We start from the raw sequence: 27,597 nt of genomic DNA on the forward strand, positions 1-27,597 counted from the left end.
ATAAAAAGCCCATACACGTCCTCCTCACTCTCAGCTCTCATGCATTAGGCACATGTTTGATAGAAGAAAAACATTAAATGTTTGATTAATAGTAAAAGTGAACTCTCATTTCACCGTGCTTTAATGGGTGCGCGCGCACACATGTTCGAGGCAGCTGGATAAAACTAATTCGTGATACTCCAGATTAATCCATAATTCACTTATTTGTGTCGTTCACTTTTGGAAAAGGTTGGAGCCACGACTTACCTCGCGTTGTTCTTGACCTTTCGAGTACTGAAAAAATATCAACGCGAGAGGTCATGACCCTGAGGCCTTGTGAGCGGGGAATGCATTGTGTCTCTGATAAATGATAATCTAAGATTATGATCGTTACCAGCACACACTTTATTTTGAAAGTTTACGAATAAAAGTTTTGATGCTACAGTTACAAGTTTCGTATTGTTATTTGAATTGCTCCATCCATCCGAAATAACTTGTTTTTTTTATTCATCTGATAAAAGACTAAAATACAAAACATCAAATCGCAATAAAATTATTTCTTACTTTACACATTCCCAATATATTTATTTCTTAATTTTACAAACTCTAATTTAATGATTAATTAGAAACAAACTTATTTTACATAAGCTAAAACGAACAAACATTATCTTATTTTGCGACAAGACATATATAGACGAGTGACTACACGTATACGTCAATTAGCTATCGCATTTTATTTGGTGCCTACAATTTTTTAACCATTACACGCAGGTATAACTCTGTGCTACAACATGAAGGTCGTACGTGTGTCTGCCGCGCACGGCGAGACACCAATTGGTCGGGCTAATCGCGCGCTCTTGATCGTCATGCCGTTGGGCGTGGAGAACGTTAAAAATGACCAAATCAGCTATGTTTTGGCTTGCATCTATGGATTGTTGTGACCGCGCGATATTCCACGTTATCCCCATATATATCAGCGTCTCCCTATATCTATATCTATTGGTGTTCCATATATACATATCAAAATTATCATAATATATGTTGCTAATTACTGTATAATATAAGAAAAATTAGACCATATTGTCAGATGTAGTTACTATCTTCACGTCTAATATAAAAAACACATGCATACTTATTTTTATTCACAACCAGCCATTATAAAAATCTCATATGAAAGATAAAAGATGCAACTGCTTATGGAGTCTAGGATTTCTATTGGGTGAGAAAAAAACATGTATAGAACGGTTTCTGTATTTAAACGTGAAGGGAGTACCTAAGGTGGTGTTTGGTTCTTTAGTTCTAGACTAAAAATTAGTCTATGGATTAAAATCATTAGTCCCTACTGTTTGGTTAAAGGGACTAAAAGTGAATTTTGGTTAGGGGACAGGTGCGAAAGAAAATTTTAGTCCCAATAAGTACATCTACGATAGCTGATAGACTCATACAATTTTAGTCCCTCTTGTTTGGGTTTTTACGGACTAAAGAAGACTAAAATGAAGAAACTAATGAATTAGTCACGTAAAGCAACGAGGGCCTAAAACAGGTTGGGGTATATAGGCTTCCATAATATAATATATATAATCTAACCTGAGCATTTCTTTTTCATTTTTGAAGATTAGTATCCAGGCATATATGGCGACCATCCAGCATTCCAGCATATCAGAGTGGGAATATATTTGCGTGTGACCCAAAAATGCTAAAGTGGATATCTTATATATTCAACCTACAAATTTACAAAGCGACCGTCCTATTATTCCTCCTGCCATATTTGACCTTTTTCTTTTTATTATTTTTGTTTTCTCCTACCATTCACCACAGAATAAAACTATGCTTACATGCATTCACCCTAAAACCGTGAGAATGACCTAGGCCTTAGACGGAGCTAGAGAATGCTACTAGAGCCATCTAACTAACTCAGCTAAAGGTCCATTTGCTATAAAACAAATGATACACATTAATTTATCGTTGAAAAGTTCTATCATAATATTATAAACTTATTAGATTTTTTAATTTATCCTTGAAAGGTCCATAGGCTCCCATCGTTTCGCTTTTTGGTGGAATAAGCGAAAACGCGTTTTTCAAATGAAAAATAATTTGCAAGTAAAACTTTTATATACGTGTCCATAGCGACTCAAAAGCGAAATGTGTAAAAAAAACCATGATGAAAAAACCACAAAATCAAGTTCAAAATTAAGTTCCAAAATTCAAATTTTGGCTTATAAGCAGTTGCAACTGCGAAACGATGGAGCCATATTGTTTGTTAAAATTTTAGAAATTTAACCAGCCATTATCTTCAATGATAAATATTTTTGATGGCAGAGAGTTCATACAACGACGGTAAAGTCCTATGCGAAGGAAGCATCGAAAGTTTGGCAGAAAGCATGTCTGAAACAACGACGATTTGTAACCGGAGGGGCGAGTTGCATGCTATGCTACGACGTCTCTTCTTGGTTATCTTACCCCCATGGGCATCTAAAATCTCAACCTCAAGTTAACACGATCGTGTCACTAGATTGTTGCTGTGTGGTGTGGATCGTCGGCTACAAACAGGCGGCACGGCCCATGGGTTAGCTCTCAGCTGATAATACAGCACCAAAATTCGGAAGCAACCAAAGCGGCCGGCCGGCTCGCCTTGTACCGCTCCGGTGGGAAGCCCATCGGTCCACCCACGCGTTTCGTGCGTTTTTTTACCGGTTACCACGCCCATTTCACTCCCGCGTGACGCGTGATCGCGCCGGGTTACCCGGTGCCCGGTGGTGAGCGCCTCCGCGCGTGGCCGCGACGACGTACGTTGAGATTAGCTAGAACCGGAGCCACGCAGCCGTTTGGCGCGATGGAAACCTGCAGCTGCAGTGTCCGTCGCGCAGTGGAAGCGGCCGCGCAACTGCCCGGGCGTTAATTAGGCGCCCGAGCCCGACCGATGGGATCGGCCTGGGTGAACGCTTCGCACGCCCGCGTCCGTTTAAGAGTGTGTTTGGTTTCATGCATATTGTCTAATCTGATCCGTATAATCAGACCTGGCTCAACTAAGACCGGTTCACATAAGTATTCTTCACTTGTTTGATAGATTGTATTTGTTTGGTTTGGCTGTGTGGAGAAGCTGTTTGGTTACTTGCATTTGAATTAGCCAGTATGTTATAGAGCCACATACTCTTTTTTTGCGCATGCGCTAGCTAGGCCAGTGAAAGATGCGGCTTGGATTCGTTTTCGCGCGGCCTGGGCGCCTGGCCTTTTTTTTTTTTTTTTTTGGTATAATGGGCGCCTGGCCTTGACTTGCCCTTTGCATCACCGGAGACGGCCTATAGGAGTAAGCTAGGCAACCAATCAATCAAATCTTGCATGCACGGGGGCATGGCCGAGGTCACATACGGAGTACCAAACACATCCTAGCAGGCGAAATGTCTCTGCATACATAGAAAGTTTACTGCATAATTTTTTTAATTTATGCTGGTGTGTATAAAGTTTAATCTTTATATATAAAAGCAAACTTAACATATCTAGCAGAAAAAAATTACTTTAAAATTTCGTCTTAAAAAGTTATATCTACCAAGATTATATATAAAAATATATATATAATATGCATATATAAAGTTTTTATATATGGAAAGCCGTATATACGAAGTGTTTGTATGGGTTAGGCGGTTAGCCGGCGTACGGGCATTCACCCGTTAATCTTTTTTGGATCGATCCAGATGGGCAAGCCCGGCGGCCGGCTGTCCCAGAGGCTAACAGACAAACACCCGCGTGCCCGTTAACCACACAATCACAATTCCTGCATGCGAGTTTTCTATATATATTTTTTTAATGTATAATCTACGTAGATATATTTTTCTAAGATGATATTTTAAAATATTATATATTGAATTTATTTTTATGTATGATTTTTATGTATGAAGATATATAAAACCTTATACATACATATAATTATACATAACCTTTTTTATGCATATAGAGCTGCTTGCGCAAATCAAGTCAGTGGTCACACGAGCGTTTGCTCGTTAGACCGCCCCGCCGGCTGCCCGTCCATCCGGCGCACGTACCATATTTAATCACAGAACATGTGCTATACGCATGAATTAAGGATTAATTGTGCAAAACTAAACTAAAACGTGCGTGTGGGAGCACGTGAAAGCTTTTATTATTCAGGTCACGGTCTTATTCTCGTACAAGTACACGGTATACACACATACTGTACGTACGCACACCATGTACATAACCGTGCACACACACACATACATACATACTTACGGATACGTGTGCCTGGCTGGGGTCAGCCTCGTACGTCTGGCGCGTGCTAACGTGCTCAGCCGTAGTACTGGCCGGTGCAGGAGTCGTACTGGCGCCCGCCGTGGCCGTGGCGGCGCTCGCCGTCGACGAGGTGCGCCTCCTCGTAGCCGGCCTCGTGGCCGCCCATATGGACACCGTGGCGGCTGCCGCTGTAGCCCAGGTGGCCGCCATCGCTGTGGCTGCCGCCGAGGTGGCCGGCGCCGCCGTGGCGGTGGCGGTCGACCCTGCCGGCGTCCACCTCCTCGTACGACTCCTTCCTCACGGCGTAGTGCTCGCCGCCGCCGGCGTGCGGCCTGCTCATCTCCGCCGCGCAGTAGTCCACCTCCGAGTAGTACTGGGCCATGGTGCAGATCGCTGTTCCTGTGTCTGTGTGAGTATCAATTTGTGATGTGCTGTGCAATGCAGGATACAAGAGATTATTGGCTCCGGTTTTATAGTGTGCTTCCTGCCTCCTACTGCTACACCTGCTTCTGATGGTGTATGCATGGGTGGAGTAGGGAATCTGTTCCGAGATAGATGCCTCTGTGCATTTCTGTCTGCCGAGACGTGCCACATGGCCGGTTTCGATGGAAGATAGGAGAGAATTCGAGACGCATTTCTACCTATCAAAAATGCCCGCGAATTCTGACTGAGCTGAAAGTTTCAGGCCGGCAAGGGAATGCAGACATATGTACAGATATATGGATTGAAGCCAAGAAGAATGTGGATGGAATAAGAAAAAAGGAGCTTGGATGCTTGGGGGGAATATCTTGAGAACCAGAAAGAACAAAAATAACGAAAACTATATGTTTTGTTGAAGAAGAAAAAAAGGAGCATATGTGCGATAGTTTCACTAGTTTTACTTTTACCGGAGGAAGTAAGTTTGATTCCTTTCAAGAACTTCATGAGGTGCTACTCTCTGCAGTACTGGACGTTTGTTCAATTAATATTAGGGTGAAATTTTTCCTGATTTTATTTGGGCCGTGATAGCAGGAAAATACAGTATGTTTCTGCACAGCAATCCTATAAGCATATATGTAAGAAGTATTAAAGATTAAAATAAAATTGGCAAGGAAATAAACAACAATCCTATGAACAAGAATATTCTAACTCTGTAAATTAATATGAACAAAGAGTGCAAGCTTGCACTATATATCCAGTTTCAGAAGAAGCTCTATTTCGTTCTACACCAACCAAACTGACACCCCATACATTAGTATGGTTTATGAAATACTCAGCTACCAAACTGACAACCCATACATTAGTATGGCTTATGAAATACTCAGCTACCAAACTGACACCCCATCCATTATTATGGTTTATAAATGAACCGGTTGGTGTTGGTAAGAACAATTTGTGTTTGAGCTGCTCTGCTTCTACTCACATTGGTTTTTTCTTCTCAGTGTATGATTTTTAGTTACCTGGATTCAATTCACTATTTATCTTGTCCTGCATGGTAGTTGTCATCAGTAAATTCTACTAGCTGAATAAAAGGCAGAAAGATGTCCATCTTGATATACTGCCTAGCTAGCACTCAGCCTTAGGGATGAAATGTGTGTTTAATTTGTTCTGAAATGTTATTGTTGTTCTTATACTGATCTCAGATGTATAAGCTTGTAGATCCCAAGGATATCTCCACCATTTTGCAGTTTTGCTTGAACACAACTTAACAACTAAGGTTAATTAAGCACCTTACTAAATATTCAACTGGAGACCACAGGTGACACACTGCGTAACAGTTGTTGATACGGGGTGGGAAACTATATGTATACACGGGCTGCACGAAGAAATGTGCTAAATCAATCTTCAGTCTCATCAGGAGATTTGGAAAGAAAGTACTAACAAGATAAGTGTCCTGAAATAATGAATCTACGATTGAGTGCATCTTTTTTTCTCGAACGCGTAAAAGATTTGCACGTCAATATATTAGCAGAAAAGAATTTTGGTACACAACGCCTAGAGGCCTAACGGGCTTAAGACAGAGACTCAAGAAAGCAAAAAACAGAAAAAGAAAAACTAAGCTAGACGTGCATCATCGATGGGATCAGAGAGGAATCATGGGCATGGAAGGCAGGAGGAGCACGAGGATTTGGCAAGCTTGCTGCCATGGCAGAAACAGTTTCGAAGGTGGTTGTCATTTCCGGGCAAATCGTGTTAACATTGATGTAATATTGGCTGGTGTGGAGTTCATCATCAATTGGATGACAAAGGAATACTGGGCATGAAAGGCAAGAAGAGCACGAGTATTGTCAAGTTGTCTGCCGGATAGGTTGCACCGAAATGATCGCATTTTCAATAGTAACTATAAACAACCAAACCAATAAGGTTGCTTAAACGGTGCTCCTGCCTACTCCGAAAGAGAGACAGGAAGCCGAAAGAGAGACAGGAAGCTCGGCTCTTGTAATTTTTCTTTGGTTTTATGTATTCGATAGACAGGCGGTTGAGAACGTGACTAGTGTATCTTCTGTATTAAACCTTTTCTAATCCTATTTAATGAATTGACAGAGCTCGTGCATGCCTTCTGTCTCAAAAGAAAGTTTAATTCCAGGGCAGAAACAGCTCTGAAGCTGGTCATTCTTTGCTGATGCATTGTTTTGCTACCAATGCTAAAGAACTGGTTAGTCAGGCGGACGTTTTCGTTTTTGATCACATCTTTTTCCCTCCACTATAATTCGCTGTGAATTCTGTAATCAGGTCAATCTCGCTTGTTCATCAGCTACTCGATTACTCGTGTCTAATTGTCTATATTCAGTAAAAGTAATGGTTTGATACAGAGGAGCAATTGTGTAGGTTATTGAAACGGGTACAGCTTTTTACTATAGTACTCCGTACAATTTAGCGTTTCTTAGCTCCGGTTCTAGCTTGACTAACTTCCATATGATTTGGCAACAGCAAGACTGGTTTCGGGAGTTTGGCTGCTTCTTAGAAATCAATTCTTATCCTGATGTCCTCTTATTTTTACATATCATCTAAATAGTTACAAAGGTATTTAAAATTTTAAATATATATATATATGTTCAAATTCGACATCTTAACAAAAACTTAACAAATTAATCTTTTATTATTATACGCATATTCAATCATATTTATCTTTTTTTTTGCAACTTGTAGGAATAAAATTTGATCATGCATATTTATATAGTAATGTATCACACGTTAACCTATCTTTTTTTAAATGGCATACAAGGAAAATCCTCTCAATGATTTAAAAGAGTTTCCCCTACTTGTTGATGTGTTTTGTTGTTTTGCATCATGATCAATTCATCACCCGCACGAGGACTTTTTATGACTATGTACAATCACATCTGTAGATTTACATTTTTTAAAAAAAAAATTGTGGTACTGAGTAGAACGATTTTAAGTGTATACATAATCGTGCGAGCTAAATTGGATAAAATAATAAAATAGTACCTGCAATTAAACCACAAATAAAATTTTTGTTTTGGTTTCTTGATATATATGTAGATCGGATTTAGACTTGCATATTTTTATAGTGGCTTGTATCATTATAATCTCCCTTGTGAAAGAATATGATTATTTTTCATAACTACATAATGCATATGCTTACGTGCATTGGATAGTATTTTTGCCGCACACTACATCAGTGACACCCATAGCATATTACAAGACTTTCTAGCATTATCTAAATTCATCGCTTGATGAATGTATTTAATATATATATCTAGATTTATTAACATCCATATGAATATAGGTAATGCTAGAAAGTTTTATATTACGATACAGAGGGAGTAGCATATAGTCCATCAGAAAAGTGATCAGCGATAATTAGGGCAAGCTTTATTCGGGTCACGAGTTTATTTCTATACGAGTGCTAGCTCCGTGTACGTACGTACTCACGTATATACGCACGTACGGTACATATACACGTAAGCCACCATGACCAGCACGACGACGGGCATACACATAGATATATATACGTTGTTCATGGCTGACGGACGGCGGCTCGTCGGCGATCAGTCGGACCTGTACAGGAAGCTCTGCTTGCGCTCGTGGACCTCGCCGGTGCAGGTGTTGATGTCTTCTTCGACCTTGGTCTCGCGCACCACCAGGTAGTCGGAGCCGTGGCTGCTGTGGTTGTGGCGACGGCCGTGGCCGTAGCTGCCGGACCTGTCGACCTCCTGGAAGGACTCCTTGACGACGTGCTGCTGCACGCCGCCGTGGCGGCCGCCGGCGCCGGGGTGGAGGTAGCCGCCGGCCGGGGTGACCGACCTCACCTCCTCCGAGCAGTAGTCCACCTCCTGGTAGTGTGCCATGGCCGGCGAGGGGATGGTGGTTGGCGCTAGCTGTGAGGTGGGTTGTGATAGTTATTAGGGCTGGCTTGCTGGTGCAGGATGGTAGGGTTAATCCGGGGTGCTTTTATAGTGTGGTGTACGTGTGGGAAAGGGAATATGACTGTGAGAGAGATATTTCCTTCGTTCTAAAATAAATTATTTTTTTAGTTTTTAGATATAATATTTAACTTTTCGTCTTATTAAAAAAATTATGATTAATAATTTTATTTTTATTAGATAATAAAACATGAATAGTACTTTATGTGTGACTAATTTTTTAAAAAATTTTTCAAAATTTTCAAATAAGACGGATGGTCAAATGTTCGACATAAAAACCAAAAGTTAATTTTTTATGGGACGGAGGGAGTACATGTGCACACAGCTTTTGTGCTTTTCAGGCTTTCTGCTTTGCCTTTAGCATCTGCACCCTGTTTCGCTTATGCTAATGCTTATAAACTAAAATTTAAAATTTTAAACTTAAATTTAAAGATGATTTTGGGTTATTTTTATCGTAGTTTATTTTTTTAGTCTTGATTTTTAGATCGCCAAGAATACATATATAAAAGTTTCAGTCACATTTTTTTAAAATATCTTGTTTGACTTTTTTCATGAAAAGTCTAAAAGATCAAATCAAAAGATATTTGGAATATTATTGGCCAGGATGATACCTGTGCGGCTGGATGAATTGTAATTGAGCAGAGAAAGATAGCATATAGAATTGGCCATAGTCTAATGAGAAAATGGTTTGGAGATTGGAGTTTTAACCAGCTAGCCCATGCCCAATGGATCCGCCCAAGAGCTATGCTGTGAGGCTTTTTATCGTCTGCTTGTTTGCTTAACTATAAATCGCAACCAACATTTAAATTTCAAATTTTAATTCTAAATAAAGTTTATTTTGATGTTTTTTAATCCTAGGTTATTTTTTAAGTCAATTTTTTTCAAAGACCGCTCCAAATGATATGGATATAAAAGTTTACCTACAATTTTCTGGTTTTGTTTATTTTTCAACGGCTGATAAGCCGTACTTCAAACCTTAACCAATAATTTGGGCTCTTCGATTAATATTGTTATTAGTAAATAAAGGTACTTATGGATGAATTGTTAGAGAATAATACAATAATTTCATCTAAAACAATTGGACAAATAAATCATAATATAATGGGTATTTATTTTGTAAACCGATCGCGCACACGCGCCCCTTACATATGAGGACAAATAAATCATAATATAAGAGCAGGTACAATAGCAGGTTATAAGTCAGCTATAAGCATATTTTAAAGAGATAAAAGAGTAGAGAGAATAAAGATGAGCTACTAATTTGTAGCCAGCTACACACGGACTCCAAGACATATGGTGTCTACGACATGTGAGACCATGTACTAATATTTTATAGGTAACTATTATATGAATTGACTATTAGATTGACTATAGATAAATTATAGCTAGTAGTTGGCTACTATTAAACTTGCTCTTAGCACCTTTTGTGACATACGGACATCCTAGTCCTATGAGGCTATGACCATCTATAAGAGATTGAGCTAGCACATATTATAATTGAGATTAGGCCAACACGCGCACGCACCCCTGTAGATATCTAAGACAGATTGGTATATCGTACTCCCTCTGTTATACGAAAAATTAATTTTTTGGTTTTCGTATCCAGTGTTTTTGACCATCTATCTTATTTGAAAAAATTTCAAGAAATTTATGATTTATTATCTAATAAAACAAAATTTTAATCGTAATTCTTTTAAATAAAACAATGAGTCGAACATTATAGGTAAAAAGTAAAAGATTGATTTATTTTGAGATGGAGGGAGTAAGATTAGCGACGCATGTGTCTTGCTAAATTGTTGTCGACGGTCACGTCTAATGCTGAGAGAATGTGAGACTTGAACTAAGTTGACAGAGTACACATAAGAAACCTTACCAATTGAGCCGCGTTTAGTTTGCAGTGGGATGTTTGGTTCTTAAAAAGTTGAGATGGAATTTAATTAACTGATCCTTTAGGTTTTAGTTTTAAAAAAGTCATGCCATATATCCGTGATGATTCAGTAAGCGTTTACCATTTCATGAAGCTTAGTAAGACGGCTTTCAACTTGGATGTAAAATTGCAATTCCATATTACCTCTGGTAATTGAACTTATCCGAGGCATGCGAGTCACCTTCGAAAGATGTCACCAGTCAGGTGAGAATATACTCATCCTTTGTGCCATCTTTGTGTTAGTGGGAATCCTATGCTTGCACCGAATTATTACTTCGCTTGGGATGGAGAGACCTGAAAGATGCTCGCAGGTAGGTGATGGGAGAAAAGACGAACCAAAAGCTGTGTTCATTGTGAACACAACCAGCCGTGGTGTGATGCGATGCATCGCCCCACTTCAAAATTCATTCCAGCATCCGTAAAAAAAGATGGGAAAAATTCGTTCCCAGCAGTCATTTTCTGACCAGCCGCCGTTGGTTTTACACCAAGCGGTTCTTCAAGAACGCGGTACAGGAGGATTCCCGTAGCACTATGTGGCAATTTGAATGATCATGTCACAACCTCACAGGGTTACAAACAAAATCATAAAGCCGGACTAGCAAATGATCTGAACTCCTGAAGCATAAAACGTTCATCGTAATCCGTAAGTATTGAAGAAATAGACCTTTTTTTATCAAGTACTGAAGAGAAGTTTGCCAGATAGATGCACTAAGCCTGCTATTTCTACCACATAGCACTCATCACCTCAAAAATATAAAACGAGAACATATCACTCATTCATGTTGTTCAATTCACAAAGATCAAAATTTCAGTTTTGAATTGTGACATTGTGATGTGAAAATGAAACAGTTGTGCGTTGGAACTAATTCCTCTTCCTCTTCTTGCCTTTCTGGTGTTTTCTCCGACCTCCGCTCTTGAAATGGGGTTCGCTTGAACCAACGTCCTTGCCACTGTCATCGTCAACCAGCATGTTCATTCCAAGGTCAAATCCATCTGTTAGGCCCCGCAGCCTGTTTTTAAAATAAGATCAGTCGCAAACCAAGGTCAGATATATTGGAAATCCCAAGTGATAGCCTCCACTTTAAGTACTGATTTTATGTATTTATAATGGGTATTAGAAGAAGATCAGCTGCACATACCCATGAAGCTGTTTCCTCATCCGCCTCTCTGTCTGCTTATCGCGTTTTGTCAATGGAGCACGAGTGAACAGGTCCTCTTCTTGTTTCTCCTGCAACTCTCTCTGCCGGATATACCTCGTAAACTCCCTGCTTTCATCACCAGCTGTTTCCTTCAACTGCAAGATAAAAGAGATGATTATTCGAGTAGACATAGCACAATAAATAGAAAATTATATAGTTAACCTAGCAAATGAATAAATAAAATAATTGACAAACCTCTTCAGGTCTATCAGCAGCATCATCAATAATTTCTTTGACATAAGAACTTTCTGTAGCCATTCGCAGTAATGCTTTATCTCTCCTTGAATCCTTTTTATGGCGCTTATCCTCATCATCATCCATGGTAACGGGCATGATTTTCGGTGGACGATAGAGCCCATCATTGTCCTGAAGTCATGAACGTACATCAGGAAAAATATTGTACAAATAGAACATGTAAAACTAACTGAGAATTAGCGCTAATGCTCAGAAAATAGCTCAGTGTTAATGGAGATAGTGCACACAGCAGTATATTACAAGCAATTCAAAATATTACAAAAGAAATAAGGCAATACTTAACTAGTATTTAATTGTTATGTCGATAGAAGCAAGCATATGAATTAAAGATAACGCTGATTTAAAACAAGCTAAACAAATCATAATTTAATAAATTAATTCCAAAACTAATACAACTGAAGAATTGTTCTCTCATTATCTCACCAAAAGGTGGACTAAATAGTAGCTATTTTTCCATTCCAGGTGAAAATCATACTAAAAAAGCAGCTGGATCTCAAGTTTGGTATGCAAACAAATCAACAGATATGACTTCCAGGAGCACACAGAAACAAATCTGACAACTTAACAAGTCTAAAACAAATATATAAATAAGCAGCGAAGTGATTTGCGGGTTGGAAGAGGGGTGAACAACCTGTCCTGCAGGATCAATCTTAGTGTCCATCATATCAGGGTTTGGCCGATACTTCAGCAGGTCTTCGTCATCCTTAGGATGGTCCTTAGTCTTTGCTTCTGCATTTGGCATCTTCTCCTGGGCAGCTCCGCTATCCGCGGCATTGGTGAGCTTCTGGATTTGGTACTCCATCTTCTTGTCAATGGGACGAATCTAATCCACCCAATTTAACAACACAGCACAACAGCATCAAGTGTTAGCCAACGAAAAATGACCCAGAAAACCTATCAACGCCGGAGGGCCTGGCACACCTTCTCCAAGAACAGCCTAATCTCGACAAGGCTCCGCACGACGGGGTGACCTTCCACCGAGAGCCCCTTCGCCTTGCGGAGGAGGTAGTAGACGACGTCCTGGCAGTAGCTCAGCAGCAGGTGGTGCTTCGCCTCCAGGTACCCAATCCCATCGGCCGTCGGCAGCTGGTTCTTCTTGACCTACCCACGCATCAGCAGCAGCACACAGAGACTCAAACTCGCCATCATCTTGTCAAGAGCGGCGGATGGGGAGCTCACGAGAGAGAGGGGAAGCTGGGAGTACCTTGCGGGTGAGCGCCTTGACCTTGCCCGTGACGAGGTCGAGCCCTTCCTTCATCTCCTTCAGGGCGGAGAGCAGCTTCGGCGCGTCGTCGCTACGGAAGACGGCATCCCCTCCTCCACCACCACCAGTGCCGTCGCCGGAAGCGCCGGCGGGGCTGGCAGCTCCGCCGCTGTCCATCGAGCTCCGTCGCACGCCTTCGCGCGCTGGGTCGGATGGGTGAAAGGAGAAGGTCCGGCTGTCGGAGACGCCGTCGGCGCCTTATTTGCGGCCTCGCCGGAGAGCGGACAGGAGACGGGGGCGACGCGGTGAGCTCGCGTGGAGGCGGCGGCGGAGGCGGCGGCCGTGTGCGAGGACATGTTAAGCGGCTAGGGCTCGCTGTTTTTTCATCTTTTGGGCCTTCTGGGCTTCCTGGGCTACTTCGTTTAGAGCTACCGGAAATCGACTGGCCCAGTAAGCCCCTCGGCCATATCCGTTCTACCGACTTTGCAGATTTTCATGTGTGATTCTCGATAGAGGATCGGTTTTCGCGGTTTCGCCGCGAAATCAATTTTCAGTTGAAATTTTGACGACTTCTGATGAATTCAAATGCTGAACGGTAGACTTGATCAGTCGAAATTTATCAAAACACCGACGGTGCTCGAAATTCTGTGGTCAATCGGTAATGTAATCCTGCGTCCAACCTTTTTTTCAGACCTATGTTTTTAAAACGTGTTATGTCGAACTGTCAACATGCAAGAATCAATTATAAACGTTATCCACCTTAATTCATTTTGTGGGTTATACATAGCCATCACCTCGTTTTTCTCTGTATAAAACACTCGACGTAGGACGAGAGCAAGAATCGAAACACGAACATTTTCGAAGAATTTTCAAATGTTTCTTATTGCACACGGACTTACATATTTACATTCATCTTATTTGACGAAGTTGATTTTTAGATTTTTATCCTTCACATAATTATTAATTATTTTATTACGTTAAACATGACTTATAATTTTATTTTTTTAAAAAAAAGTCAAAAATAAGTAAAGCAAACAAAAGTCAACCGTATGAATACTCCACTTGAACAGCACCAAACTCCGGTTGACTTGTAATTCCATCAAATTTACAGCCTCACGGACCAATCGACTCCAAAATAAACGAGTAATAATAGCACGAGCAATATAATACAGAATCAAAAAGGGTCAAAGTTTAACAAACGATTTCTTTCATGTGGCCCAACAGATGCAAACAATAAACAGTACCACGCACTGTATGTAGAATCAACAGTCAAATAACACAGGGGTCTACAACTTAACTTTGGACACATATCCTAAGATGTTGGATAAGTATCGGCCATTCGTGTGGCATGTTCCATCTCTCCTCAAATTAATGAAAATTGACTTATGTCAATCAAGCAGTCAAGGGAATCTCAAAGGGAAGTTCCCAAAGAATGCATTTAAGACCTAACGGTATACAGCAAATGATTCATCAATCTTTTGCAACCCTCAGTATGGCCGTCTTCCTCTTATCGGGATGCTGTTTGAGCCAGACCTGTTACCAAACCCACCGCGCCCCCTCGACCGGAAATTGCCTCCTAAACACAGTAGAAATTAAAGAGTAAATATAAGGAAACAACATAAAATATCCAAAAGAAAAACTGAAACAGGCAAGCACCTACCTCCCATAGAACTGGCAGACTTGGCCATAGATTCTAGTGCTGGATTCACAACCTGACCTGCTTCCCTCAGAATCTTGACAAGATTCCTAGAGAATTTTGCATTAGAGTGTGTGAAAAAAGTGAATGCAGTTCCACTAGCACCAGCACGGCCAGTTCGACCTATTCTGTGAATGTAATCTTCAAGAGTTGTTGGAAAATCAAAATTTATCACACACTTAATATCCTTGACATCTGCAAAATTAGCAAGAAAATGATGAGTACGCAATCAAGATAAAACTATTGCCCTGAATACCACAGCAGACCAAACTGGGATATCAACATTGTCGATCTCCGTAGAAGTCAGCACATGGCTTCAACCAGAGGCAAACAGCACAAACTGCCCAGGGATGCATTTTCAAGTTCTACAGCTAATACAAGTCGAAGGGACTGAAACTGAACTGGGTATCAATAACTGTTGAATGTGGATATGATGGTGATTGATCTGTCAGCCTTTTCTCAGTAAATGCTAGAAAATAAGTACACATGGTACACCTGAGAGAACAGTTATCCAATAACATACCAGTATCCTTAAATATCCAAATGAACCCAATGAAAATCTGTCACCAATACCAATACAACATAGGCTGCAATGCTTAAGGTGCTGCATCAGAGGTCAATATGAGGATCACACTGAAAAGAATAATAGTAGGAAGTAGCTCTACAACCCTCTTCGAACCAGTTGGCAGTGATAGAAACCAGGGCACATTAAAATTGCAGCGATAGAATACAGGCTTCTAAAAGTTCATGTAAAGCTAGGGAAAGCATAACAGGAGATCCACAGATCTAAAATACTCAGTGGATCTATTATAAATTCACCCAGACTTTATTCATGCAAACTAGGGAAAGTGTAACATGAGATCAACAGCTCTAAAATACTCACTGGATCCATTATAAAGTCAGACTGGAAATTTTATTCTATTGCCTTAGGAAATAAGTGTCATACATGTTTGTATATGTACTCATGAACTGAAAAATGTTAGCCCATCCATAAATCATAAATCTACGAGATCACAGGTCCAAAACAAAAGGGCAACTAAGTACCTCATGTAAAAAAATTAATTTACAGACAGGAAAGCATATATACATATGATAATGCTTACGTATGAATTTTAACACACCAAAATGCAAAAGCACCTAGCACACTAAATATTCAAAGATTAAGATGCAAGTCAAATTTATAGGCCTAGTTTTATCAATTCTACATTTTTAACAAAAGATGAGGATCCCCTAAGATGCAGAAGACCAATCTAGATGGTTCTAGATTGTTTCTAATCAAGAATGCATGTCAACATGATAGTGGAAAATTAAAAGTGCCCTGGTAACACTGCCGTCTACCTCTGACATGATGGCACCTTGCATACACCACCAATCCACAAGTTCAGTTCACTCAACCAAAAACAGCTGACAGCCCTCCGACTTATCATCCTTGAGCACTTTGAACTACAACCTAATTCTAATATTCAAACAAGTCACCATACCAAGACCACGTGCTGCTACATCAGTGGCAGCCATTATGGGACTCTTCCCACTCTTAAACTCTGCCAGAACATAGTCCCTTTCAGCTTGAGCTTTATCACCATGAATAGATAATGCTGGCCATCCATCCATTCTAAGTTGACGAGTGACCTTGTCACAGTCCTTTTTTGTTTGGAAAAATATCAAGATTCTGCTCCCGTCCATTAGATCAGACAAAAGCTTACTGAGTCTGCAAGAAATAAGTAAAAGTTAGCTTACATCATGGAAGTATGGGAGGAACATTTCATGGTGCAATTCATAAAAATAGTGTTAGTACATACCTGGGATACTTTTCATGTTCTGAAATGACCTCAATAATTTGCTGTATGGAATGATTAGCTTTAAGATCAGGCGATCCTATGATTACCTGAATTACAATGCATGCAAAATGTTACTCAAAGAACAGATGGGGAGAAGGAAAAGAAGTACAGAACATACTTGTAAATATGGTGATGACAAAAGTCATACGCACCTTGTAAGGATTTTGCAGAAACTGTCTAGCCAATGCTTCTACTTCTCTTGGCCAAGTGGCACTCCAGTACAAGGTTTGCCTATCTGGCCGGATCTATTAACAATAAGAACATTTAGCACAACAGAAAACACATGTAACGTAAGCCAAATCATCAGAATTGGTATAAGCATTCCAAAACAAGCCTTGCCTGTGCCACTATTTTCCGAATCTGGGGCTCAAAGCCCATGTCTAGCATGCGGTCTGCCTCATCCAGGACGAGGTATGTTACTCTACGTAGGTTAGTGTGACCAGCTTCCAGCATATCGATCAACCGACCAGGTGTTGCAATGACGATCTCAACCCCTGGAAGTGCACGCAACATACTTAGCCTACAAAGTCATAATATCCGAGAATAGTTTCAATGATATAGGAGGATAAATACCTCTCCTTAGATCTCGTATTTGTGGTCCCTTAGGTGCTCCACCATAGATACAAGTGCTTCTAGTTCTTGAGTATGACCCAAATTTGGCAGATTCTTCCTGTATTTGTACAGCCAGTTCTCTTGTTGGAGCGAGGATCAGAACAACTGGGCCATCACCTTGTTCTAACCAAATAGAATGTATTCATTAGATTGACAATTTCAAAAAGAGAACATGTGCATCAACTCTGTAAAAGAACAAACCTAGTCTAGGCTGTGCGCCAACATGAACCAGTCCAGGGAGTAAGTAAGATAGTGTTTTCCCAGAGCCAGTTTGTGCGATACCAATCATGTCCCTGCCCTTCAAAGCCATCGGCCAGCCCTGAGACTGAATAGGTGTTGGCTCCACAAATCCACTCTTGGCTATTGCTTGCATGCAGTAATCTGTTAAAATAGAAAATAATTGCAACGCAGTGAGATTCTTACATCCAAGACATGTCCCCGTATTATCTAGATGTATGCAAATTGCTGTAGTAGAAAACAAATGCCTCAATTTGAAAATAGCAGACCTGGAAAGTTGGCCTCCTGGAAGTACCGAACCGGCTTAGGCACATCATGGCCCTCAACAGTAATATCACGGTGGCGCCGATACTGGGCTACATCCGTATCCGACATGGCCTGCACGGCGGGACACTCGACGTAGAAGTTCTTCTCGAAGGGTATCAGGCTCCGGAAATCCGGTTTCGGCAGAGAGAGCGTGTCCAGCCCGTCCCTTCCACCACCGCCTCCTCTCCCACCGCCACCTCGGTAACCTCCAGTGCCACCACCACCACCTCTACTCCAGCCACCGCCGCCCGCGCCTCCACCGCCACGGCCCCTCCCGCCGAATCGCGAGAAGTCGCCGCCAGCGGGGGCCGCGGGAGCCGGCGCGGGCGTGTACGCGGCGGCGTAGGGGTTGGCGGCCACGGGGGCCGACGGGGCGAGCACAGCAGTCCCAGCTAGGTCGCTGCACGTCACAACCAACCGAGTCAGCTCGGCTCCCATCTCACCCCCAGATCTGATCGAATCGAGCAAGCGGCAAATCAAACACGCGGGGCCTAGGGTTAGGGTTAGCTTACCTGCGCCTGTCACGGTAGGAGGAAGGGTCAGCATAGCGGAGGTCGTATGGATTCATGGCGCCGGTCCGGGACGTGCCGCAGCGCGCGCGTGAGAGGCTCAGCCGGAGTCCGGGGGCGCCGCCGCCGTGCGAGGGAGGGGGGGGGGCGAGGTGGACGGATCTGGGAGGGAGGAGAAAATGGAGGCGGCGTGCGACGGTGGGAGGGAGGCCCGTGGTTTGGTTTTGATGGGTCAAGGACGCGAAGAAGCGTGTGGGGTCGGGCTTCTTCTAGCGTGGTAGGAGTAGGTCGGTGGCTGTGGCCCACGTGTCATAGTCCGTGAGGGCGGCGCTGCTCGCCGGCTCGGGTGTCCCCTCCCCTCACGGAACTTCCCGCGCGTGATAGGCACGTGGTAATGGGCCGATCTGAGTCTGTTACGTGGCCTGCAATCTGGGCCTTGCTTGGGCTCTTATTGCGAGCTAGGACGTGTTTGGTTGTAGTTTAGTTATCTGACGTAAAAAACGTAATAATATATTGGTATATGATTAATTAATTATTAGTTATAAAAAATTAAAAAATATATTAATATACTTTTTAAATCATATAATTTTTCAAAAAATATTATTTTATAGTTTAGGAAGCGTGTGACAACAAACGAGAAAATCTAAGTTAATACGACCGTGAGAGACGGAGAAGAACTCGGCCTTAACGGGCCCAGGCTTCAGTGTTCAGGACCAGCAGGCCAGAGAACAGTTTTGTGAAGGTATATGGCACTCCACAGCATTTGAATTTTTAAGCCCTACCGCCATTTCATATTATCTATATGTTTCCTTTGTATTTTGAAGACCTACTTCCATGTCATATTTCTATATGTTTTATATATGCATTCTGAATTGTATTTTATCATGTTTTATCTTTGATGCTGCATATGTTGATGTATTTTTAATATAAACTTGATTAAAATTAGAGGTGTTCAGCATGAACGAGGAAGTATGCTTTAATTTATGAGATCTCCTTCAGAACATAGTATTTGAAAAACGCAAGAATATGAATAGACACATGAAACCGATGTCCCGCCTTATTGAAAATCATGAGAATATTTAACAAATGTCAATTGTTAACACCAAAGAAAAATCACATGAACTTTGAGACACGAGGAAGAAAAAGGCATGAGACCATAGTTGTGTTTTCTCCGTATACAAAAGATGAAAAATATCTATTTTTTATAACTTTAATGGTATAAATAATGGTATTAGATACTATAAAGATGATAATAGATTGGGGAAATGTACACGCAAAAAAAGAGAGATAATCCAGTGGAAAGAAAGCATCCGCAGTTCTATAGTTGGTTCTAATCATAGTTTTTCTAACTACAACCCTTAATCCATGAATCAATTCTATTTCCATGTCTGAAAAAATGTTTATTTGTCACTGCAACTGTCAAGCGAGTAAAGGTGGGACAAGTGCAGATTGGTTAACATTCAAGTGGCACATGATAAAATGTCTCAACTATGCACAACAGATATTTTTATGCGTTAGATTTTCAGCGCCATACTTTCACTTCTGCTTATGATTATAAGCCAAAAAAATTGAATTTTCAACTTTTACTTTGAAGTTGATGTTGAGGTTTTCTATTGTAGTTTATTTCTTAGCTTAGTTTAGAGCGCTAAGAACACATATTTGTAAATACGTTGCATGTTTTTTCTTTGAAAAGGCCAAAGGAGTGAGGCCATTCAAAACATGTTTTATATTAACAAATAAACTAGTGTGGCATCTAAATACTGGAAATGCGAGTGAAATAAAAATGTGTTTTTCATGTTGTTTGGCATATGATATACATGGTTAATTAGGTCCATACATAAAAAATATGAAGTTTTTTAATTAGATCCATACATAAAAGTTATGAAGGCTTTGAAACACTGTTGCCAGTATTCAACTTATTTTTAATCATGTTATTATAAGTTTATAGATGCCTAGGATATGACACCAGTTGCACCTTGGATGCATTTACTTTTTTTTTGACAATTTGCCCCTTTGTCTTCTTATTCCCCGCTTCGGTATCCATGTCCTCTGACTTGTGCTTATCGGGACGCTAGGTGGTAGGCCACCGTCCGTCCACCTACGAGCTTGGACCACTTGCTGACGTTGACTCTTATACAAACCTCTATAAGACGGGGACATAGGAATCATATGCTCATCTTCTACATTGCACACCCAACCATATCGCCTTGGATCTAGAACACCTTTTTTCCCATGTTTTCACGGCTCTGACCTCATCTTGACCTTGGTACGCTTCGACAAGAACCCCTACTCACACATCATGCTCGATGACCTCCTTCGGGCCTCCCTTCTACATGCATCGTTGATGTCAAGATTGGTCTGCTTCCTATTTCTTTTCCTTCCTTTCTTCAACCAACAAAAACCTCTCATAGATATGGTGGGATCACATTCCGAGCAGGAGATCCAGCCGATGAGGTCCGACAATGAGAAGTTCAAGCTAGCCAAAGTTGTTGCTGCTAGAGGCACACATAGATGGGTGCGTGAGGTCGCCATCATCGAAGACACACATGGATGGACTACCGTCGGTCCAACCATCACACTCAAGCATAAGCTCAAGCAATGACTGAGCTCTTAGCCTGCCACATTATTGGAGTAAAGGAGAGGGAATGTACGAGAAATGCAGAGGACGGGTTATTTTTATCCAATGCATACGAAAGATGTATATATGTGGCATAACTAAGATCACATCCAACATCAATGACATCATTATCATTACAAATATATAAAAAGACTAATAATATATTTCGAAACATGTATATTTTTTAACGGCACGGATATAATTAACCCATATAAAACAAGTTTAAAATGATCAATGGCAATCTTAGGAGTCAGATCCGACTACACGATGTAGTTGTCACTACATATGGATCCAAAGGCGCTAGGCCCACATGTTAGTGACGAGATTCTCTGCAGGGTCGACCGCAGAGAGAATATCAAATCCAATCTCAAAGCTAAACCGAAGCACCGATCTCAAAGCAGTCCTCTTCCCCGGAGTCCAGACGCCGAGGCGGCTTGCTGACCGGGGCGAGAGAAAATATTTCTAGTCGTCTCCCTCCCTCAACTTCTCGGCAGATCTGGCCACTCCCACGCGCCCAGTCTCCTAAACCCTACTCGCATCCCCTCTCCTCTCGCCGCCGCGGCCATGGCCGGGGGGCTCGCACCCTTGGCCACCCTCCTCCTCCTCCTCCTCCTCGTCGCCGCCCCCCTCGCCTCCGCCGTCCGCCCGGTCTCCGACGCGCACAGATCCGCTGCCGCCGAGCTATTCGCCGCTTCCGCTGACGGATCCTTCGGCGAGTAAGTCCACCGGGCACTTGTTTGGCTCTGCCTCCACCCGATCTCCAGCGTTTGTTCCATGCGGGCTCCAGATCGATCTGAGGCGGAGCCAACTGCTTGCAAATTATGGATGCTTACTTGCGTTTTGGTGGGGTTTCCTGTGTTCATCGCGCAGTTTGGAGACGACGTATGAGGCGGTCAGGACGTTCCAGATACTCGGGGTGGAGAAGGGCAAGAGCTTGACTGGTAAGGCGTGCGAGCTTGCCGCCGAGAAGCTGGCTCCCTCGTCGTCGTCGCCCGCGAAGGATCTGTTCCACGCGGTCCGGATCAGCGGCGTCGTCGGATGCAGTGTCGACTCTAGCGTTTACGATGTGGGTCTTATCTTGACAGATCTTGTTAATGCCAACGGGATTGACTTGTTTGATGGCATCTTGACCCTTGTGTTACTGTTGTTAGGATGTTGCCACAAGGCTTAAGACAGTGATCAAGGACACAAACTCGCTGCTGGAACTTTACTACTCTGTGGGAGGGTTGCTGAGCATCAAGGTTACTCTGCTGGACGCACAAATAGTTTATACCTGTTTGTTTGATTTGCTCAATTCCACTTGTCAATAGATGGCTGATTTTTTCGTGGCCATTAATTAGTTTGCATTGTTTGTTTCAGGAACAAGGTCACAATGTTGCTTTATCTGGTGCAGATAGCACATTTCATGCAATTAAGGTGACAACAGCGCATTATGGCCTTTTTTTTTCATTTTGCAATTTGCGTCATAATTACTTGTCAAATAGAGTTGCTGAGATGTGTCTCTGTTCCTTTAGGCACTTAGCCAAAGCGACGGAAGGTGGCGTTATGACACTAACAGTGCTGAGTCGAGCACATTCGCTGCTGGTAATAGTTATTACTTGTTAATAAATCATATCAATTTTAATATTTCTGGCCTATTGTATATTAATTTAAAATTTAGTGTTCAAATTGCATCTGTATTAGTGAGTTTGCCCTTTGCCATTCATTTGTGTCTCACCGTTTAATTTCGTGTATCTAATGAACAGTGCCTAATGATTAGCATAATGTACTTCTTCAGGTATTGCACTAGAAGCGTTGGCTGGAGTTGTTTCACTGGCTGACGTGGAGGTTGACCCTTCCATGGTGTGTGCATCCTCTCTGCCTGAGTAACTATACTTGTCATAATGGTGATATGATTATCTTCATTAAGCCTATGCAATGAAAAGTGCCAGAACTGCGTATTATTTAAACTATACTATGTTATAAAACTGAACTGGCTGTTGAATAAATATAATGTACAACTAATCTCATGTATTATCTGAAGCTCTACCTTTCTTTCATGAGTGTCGAGGAAGTGTAGATAGCCATGCCTAAATATTGTGTCATGAACTCATTAAAATAGGAAGGGCTTAATTTCACGATAAGACAAAGAACATTATGGCAATGTCATATCTCCCAGCTGTCTTCCTTAATAGACATTCCAACAACTTTTCGTCGGAACCGTGAGCTCATATGACCTCATGTGTAAGGATCTTAAAAGAGATCCAGTCATGCCACTATGGCACTCTATGTACCATGGCTTTTTAATAGTTTCTTTTAATGATTGTGTGTTATCTTGCATGTAACACTGCTTCATACAATTTGTTAGTTACTGCTTCTTCCAAGTTTTAGCCCTAATATTTACGTGGTGCGCTTCATTTGTATGCGTCATCATTACCTGTTAGCATGTCATTTTAAATTCTTACTTATTGCTGTTTGTTTTTATTAAAATATCATGACAACAGATAGCTGTGGTGAAAAATGACATTGTGAAGCTATTCGATACAATCAAGAGCTATGGTATGTTCTATAATCTTTTGTTTGTGCAGTAGTTTCCCTGCTATTTTAGCTGAGATGCCAAATTACAAAACCTATGGAATTGCAGATTTAGACTTTAGTCAGTATGGAAATATTTTTTTTCCAGTTTTTGATGTTATGCCTAGCCAACATGAGGAAATTTACTAGGAAATTTACCTTATTTACTTCGGCAGCCATTAGGAATCATCGTCATGTAGAAATAAAAATAGCCTTCTTGCTAAATTAATACTTTCTCGTGATACATATTTATTCTTATAGCCTTCTTGCTAAATTAATACTTTCTTGTGGTAAATATTTATTCTTAGACGATGGGACGTTCTACTTTGATGAGAAGAATGTTGATGCTACCGAATACAAGGGCCCAATAACAACTGCTGCTTCAGTAGTTCGGGGTGTCACCTCTTTTGCAACTGTTGCTTCTGGGAAATTGAATGTGAGCTTTGTTTCATCAGTTTTATACTTGTTCAATAAATTCATGTAAAGGCCTTTGTTATAGCTGCATTGAATCTACAGATCCCTGGTGAGAAAATACTGGGTTTGGCGAAGTTCTTTCTTGGTATAGGGCTCCCAGGTAGCGCAAAGGATTGCTTTAACCAGATTGAGTCGTTATCATTCCTGGAGAACAACAGGCAAGTCCTTTTTTTTTTCTTTATTGTCCTCAAAGAACAAAGTATCTCCTATTTTATTGGTAAAATATTGAGAATTTTTTGTGCATACTTCTCTTTTTATTTTGGAAAATAGATCATGTTCCTTAGTACACTGTTATGTTTTGATGCTTATGTCTTGTATGCAATTTGCAGGGTTTTTGTTCCTCTGGTTCTTTCGCTTCCGTCCAAAGTGTTTTCGCTGACCTCCAAGGACCAGCTCAAGGTGATTATTACATGCTAATATTTTCAGTTGTGGTGTATGTATTGAGTGTATCTGTCTATGCGTGAGCATAGGATTGTTATGTTCTGTAATGAAAATTGACATTTAAGTGTATTAACATTACATTAGTGACTATGTATGATGGGAGAAACTCCCGTATTTTGCAACTTACTGCACACAATCGCAAACTTTGTTCCCTGATTCATATCCATTCATACCCTGTTTTAAGAAGCAAGCTGTTATGCTGACTTACATGCTATCTTCTGTTGTACTTACAAGTTATAAGTTATACCCACCATTTCTCTTACCAAATTATGTATACAGTTGGTATAAAGCTGTACCTAAACTACATGTGAGTTTAACTCCAGTTTGTATTTCCTCATCATCTGTTGTTTTTAGGTGGAAGTCACTACAGTATTTGGATCTACTGCTCCTCCGCTAAGAGTGAATCTCGTACAAGTACTGGGCTCTGACTCCAAGGTCGTCATCGCTGAAACCAAGGTATAGAGTTGAAATTAAAATTAGTGGTTACCTCTTGGCACTTCTTATCTGCCTGTGTTTCAGCTTCCATGTTCTAAAATCCCTTTTCCTCTGATATCAGGAACTTCAGTTTGACCTTGACAACAATGTTCATTACCTAGACATTGCTCCTCTTAAAATAGATGTTGGGAAGTACTCTCTTGTTTTTGAGGTACGTGTAAACTGTAAGTTTGTTTCTGTTATGTAATAGTAATTGACATGCCTCTCTGTCCTGCCAGATTTCTCTTCAGGAGCCAGAACATGAAACTATTTATGCTACTGGAGGGAGAAACACTGAGACCATCTTTGTCACAGGATTGATCAAAGTGGACAAGGCAGAAATCGGACTTTCTGACAATGATGCTGGGACTGTGGAGTCTGTTCAAAAGTAAATTGTTTCATGATCTGAATTTCTTCCTTTTTTTGTAAAAAAGAGATGACATTTAGAGCTAATTAAAGCATAAAAGATAAGCTGATACCTTAGTTGAAGAAATCTCATCAGCTTTCTTAAGCATAGCTACCAAAAGAGTTCCATTCTCATCTGGCATAGCACACAAGTGCTACACAACTTTTTAGTACTTCTCATCACCCTGATATATGTCTGGATCATTTCTTGCTATTTCTAACATGTTGTTCTGCCATATTGCAATGGCTGATCATCATTTTACATTTGATTTAGTTATATAAAAACTGCATGAAGTTTTTACATACTAACTTCACAGCAGGACAGCATGCTTATATATGTTTTCTCATATTTCAAGCTTCTACATTTCAGGATAGATCTGCAGAAAGATACAAGTGTCTCTCTTTCCGCCAACTATCTGCAGAAGCTGCGGTTATCTTTTCAACTAAGTACACCGCTTGGGAACACGTTTAAACCTCACCAGGTTGCTCTAGAACTTCTTTTTCCAAGTCTCTCGGTACTGGTTCGTTTCCTGACTTGATTGAGGAAGTCTATTTTCAGGTGTTCTTGAAGTTAAAGCATGAAAGCAAGGTTGAGCATTTATTTGTAGTACCAGGCTCTGCAAGGCAGTTTAAAATTGTTCTAGTTGAGTATTCCCTTCCCCTTGGATTTTTACACTCAAGTTATTTTTTGCTTGCTCTGTGTTTTTGGTTGCTATATCACAATTAGTTTCTTGTCCATGGATTACATCATCCATAAACTGGTTATATACTGTAATATTTAGCAGTTTCTCAATATGGAAATGAACTAGGCTATGTAGCTTGGTTTCCATATGAAATATATAACATACAGCCACCCACACCATTTGAATTTGATCAGGCATATGTATATGAATACTGTGCATAAACATTGAAATAAACAACTGATTTATGTCTCAACATACTGTTGAGACATAAATCAGCCCATATGGGCAACCTCACAAAGACATTCTTATATGCTTGAGTTAGTAACAAGTATTCTTATACGCTTGTTCAATTTGTCTAGGATTTTCTTGGTTTGGTGGAGAAATTGTACTACCTTTCTGGAAGATATGACCTGGAGCTTGCAGTTGGTGATGCTGCAATGGTATGTCACCATGTTATTGGGCTCATTTGTACTACCTCCAGTTTTTTTTAAATGATATTGGTTACTTTATTTTTTGAACTAACCAATGTCATATAATTGTAAATGGAGGGAGTTTTCTTGCTGTCCTTGTTGATTTTCTTTGTGCTCTCAGGAGAACTCTTTTATACAAGCCCTTGGTCATCTTGAATTGGACTTGCCTGAGGCCCCAGAAAAAGCCACCAAACCTCCAGCACATGCTGTTGACCCGTTCTCAAAATTTGGTCCAAAGGAGGAGATATCGCACATTTTCCGTGCACCAGAGAAGAGACCACCCAAGGAACTCTCCCTTGCATTTACGGGTCTCACGCTTTTGCCTTTTGTTGGGTTCTTGATTGGGGTGAGTCAACACTCCTCTGTGTTTATTTATCTTGTACTTTTAAGTTTTGCCGTTTGCTCTAATGTGTATATCCTGGCATATGTTTGCAGCTTATGCGTCTGGGAGTAAACTTGAAGAACTTCCCGTCCTTGCCAGCACCAGCGGCATTTGCTTCACTTTTCCATGCTGGAATTGGAGCAGTCCTGCTGCTCTACGCTCTCTTCTGGGTTAAGGTTTGCATCTTTCCTGTGGTAAAGCATAATTGCATTGACAAAGTCTTCGGCTGACGCTGGCATCCATTCTTGCTGTAACAGCTTGATCTTTTCACAACTCTGAAGTACCTCAGCTTCATTGGTGTTTTCCTTGTGTTTGTGGGCCATAGGGCTCTATCTTACCTGTCATCCACGTCAACGAAACAGAAGACTGCTTGAGAGCGGTGCAACGAGGATCCACAATCACAAATTTTCGAGCGTCACAAGTTGCTTAGGTTCTTTCTTTTGGTGCATTCGCTTGATATTCTGACCATTTTTCTTGAGCAACCGAGTTACGAGGGACAACCGGACAAGTCGATTTCAGTTTTGTGGGGGGTTAAGAATCCTGGAGCTAGAAATGTAGGACCTCACCTTGTATTATGATGCACTGATATGTTCTCAATAGACGTATGTTTGATGATAGAATTAATAATACCTTATTCCTAATTGCATTATAGTGTCTTTAGCGAAAGCTGGGTCCCATATGCAAAACATAAAAACCCATGAATCCTGAGCCCCACATGTGG

General features: G+C 41.0%; 5 protein-coding genes across 5 annotated transcripts; 1 reads left to right on the forward strand and 4 right to left on the reverse strand.

The window, feature by feature from the left end:
• Nucleotides 1–4,077: 4,077 nt before the first annotated feature.
• On the reverse strand, nucleotides 4,078–4,673 carry LOC102719062. The gene has a single exon (XM_006645140.2). The coding sequence runs from the start codon at nucleotides 4,607–4,609 to the stop codon at nucleotides 4,283–4,285; it is 327 nt and encodes a 108-aa protein (XP_006645203.1). The 5' UTR covers nucleotides 4,610–4,673; the 3' UTR covers nucleotides 4,078–4,282.
• Nucleotides 4,674–8,002: 3,329 nt separating this feature from the next.
• Nucleotides 8,003–8,587, reverse strand: LOC102719341. The gene has a single exon (XM_006645141.3). It carries the CDS (start codon nucleotides 8,517–8,519, stop codon nucleotides 8,220–8,222), a length of 300 nt encoding a protein of 99 aa, XP_006645204.1. The 5' UTR covers nucleotides 8,520–8,587; the 3' UTR covers nucleotides 8,003–8,219.
• Nucleotides 8,588–11,117: 2,530 nt separating this feature from the next.
• On the reverse strand, nucleotides 11,118–13,524 carry LOC102719631 (neuroguidin). The gene is made up of 6 exons (XM_006645142.3): nucleotides 13,180–13,524; nucleotides 12,897–13,076; nucleotides 12,607–12,798; nucleotides 11,916–12,086; nucleotides 11,661–11,815; nucleotides 11,118–11,531 (listed from the first exon to the last, which is right to left on the reverse strand). Exons 1-6 carry the CDS (start codon nucleotides 13,354–13,356, stop codon nucleotides 11,384–11,386), a joined length of 1,023 nt encoding a protein of 340 aa, XP_006645205.1. The 5' UTR covers nucleotides 13,357–13,524; the 3' UTR covers nucleotides 11,118–11,383.
• Nucleotides 13,525–14,366: 842 nt separating this feature from the next.
• On the reverse strand, nucleotides 14,367–18,597 carry LOC102703183 (DEAD-box ATP-dependent RNA helicase 30). Its single transcript, XM_040522028.1, has 10 exons — nucleotides 18,381–18,597; nucleotides 17,832–18,268; nucleotides 17,527–17,706; nucleotides 17,287–17,448; nucleotides 17,053–17,207; nucleotides 16,866–16,958; nucleotides 16,675–16,760; nucleotides 16,357–16,583; nucleotides 14,840–15,070; nucleotides 14,367–14,755 (listed from the first exon to the last, which is right to left on the reverse strand). Exons 1-10 carry the CDS (start codon nucleotides 18,434–18,436, stop codon nucleotides 14,667–14,669), a joined length of 1,716 nt encoding a protein of 571 aa, XP_040377962.1. The 5' UTR covers nucleotides 18,437–18,597; the 3' UTR covers nucleotides 14,367–14,666.
• Nucleotides 18,598–21,450: 2,853 nt separating this feature from the next.
• LOC102703457 (dolichyl-diphosphooligosaccharide--protein glycosyltransferase subunit 2) lies at nucleotides 21,451–27,525 on the forward strand. The gene is made up of 19 exons (XM_015842818.2): nucleotides 21,451–21,710; nucleotides 21,865–22,060; nucleotides 22,146–22,235; nucleotides 22,354–22,410; nucleotides 22,509–22,578; nucleotides 22,772–22,836; nucleotides 23,478–23,532; nucleotides 23,856–23,983; nucleotides 24,064–24,179; nucleotides 24,351–24,420; nucleotides 24,817–24,918; nucleotides 25,019–25,108; nucleotides 25,176–25,324; nucleotides 25,712–25,823; nucleotides 25,901–25,984; nucleotides 26,384–26,464; nucleotides 26,616–26,840; nucleotides 26,930–27,052; nucleotides 27,134–27,525. Exons 1-19 carry the CDS (start codon nucleotides 21,559–21,561, stop codon nucleotides 27,248–27,250), a joined length of 2,082 nt encoding a protein of 693 aa, XP_015698304.1. The 5' UTR covers nucleotides 21,451–21,558; the 3' UTR covers nucleotides 27,251–27,525.
• The last annotated feature ends 72 nt before the right edge of the window (nucleotides 27,526–27,597 follow it).

This window comes from Oryza brachyantha, chromosome 1 (genome assembly GCF_000231095.2).
Source record: "Oryza brachyantha chromosome 1, ObraRS2, whole genome shotgun sequence".
Lineage (NCBI taxonomy): Eukaryota > Viridiplantae > Streptophyta > Magnoliopsida > Poales > Poaceae > Oryza > Oryza brachyantha.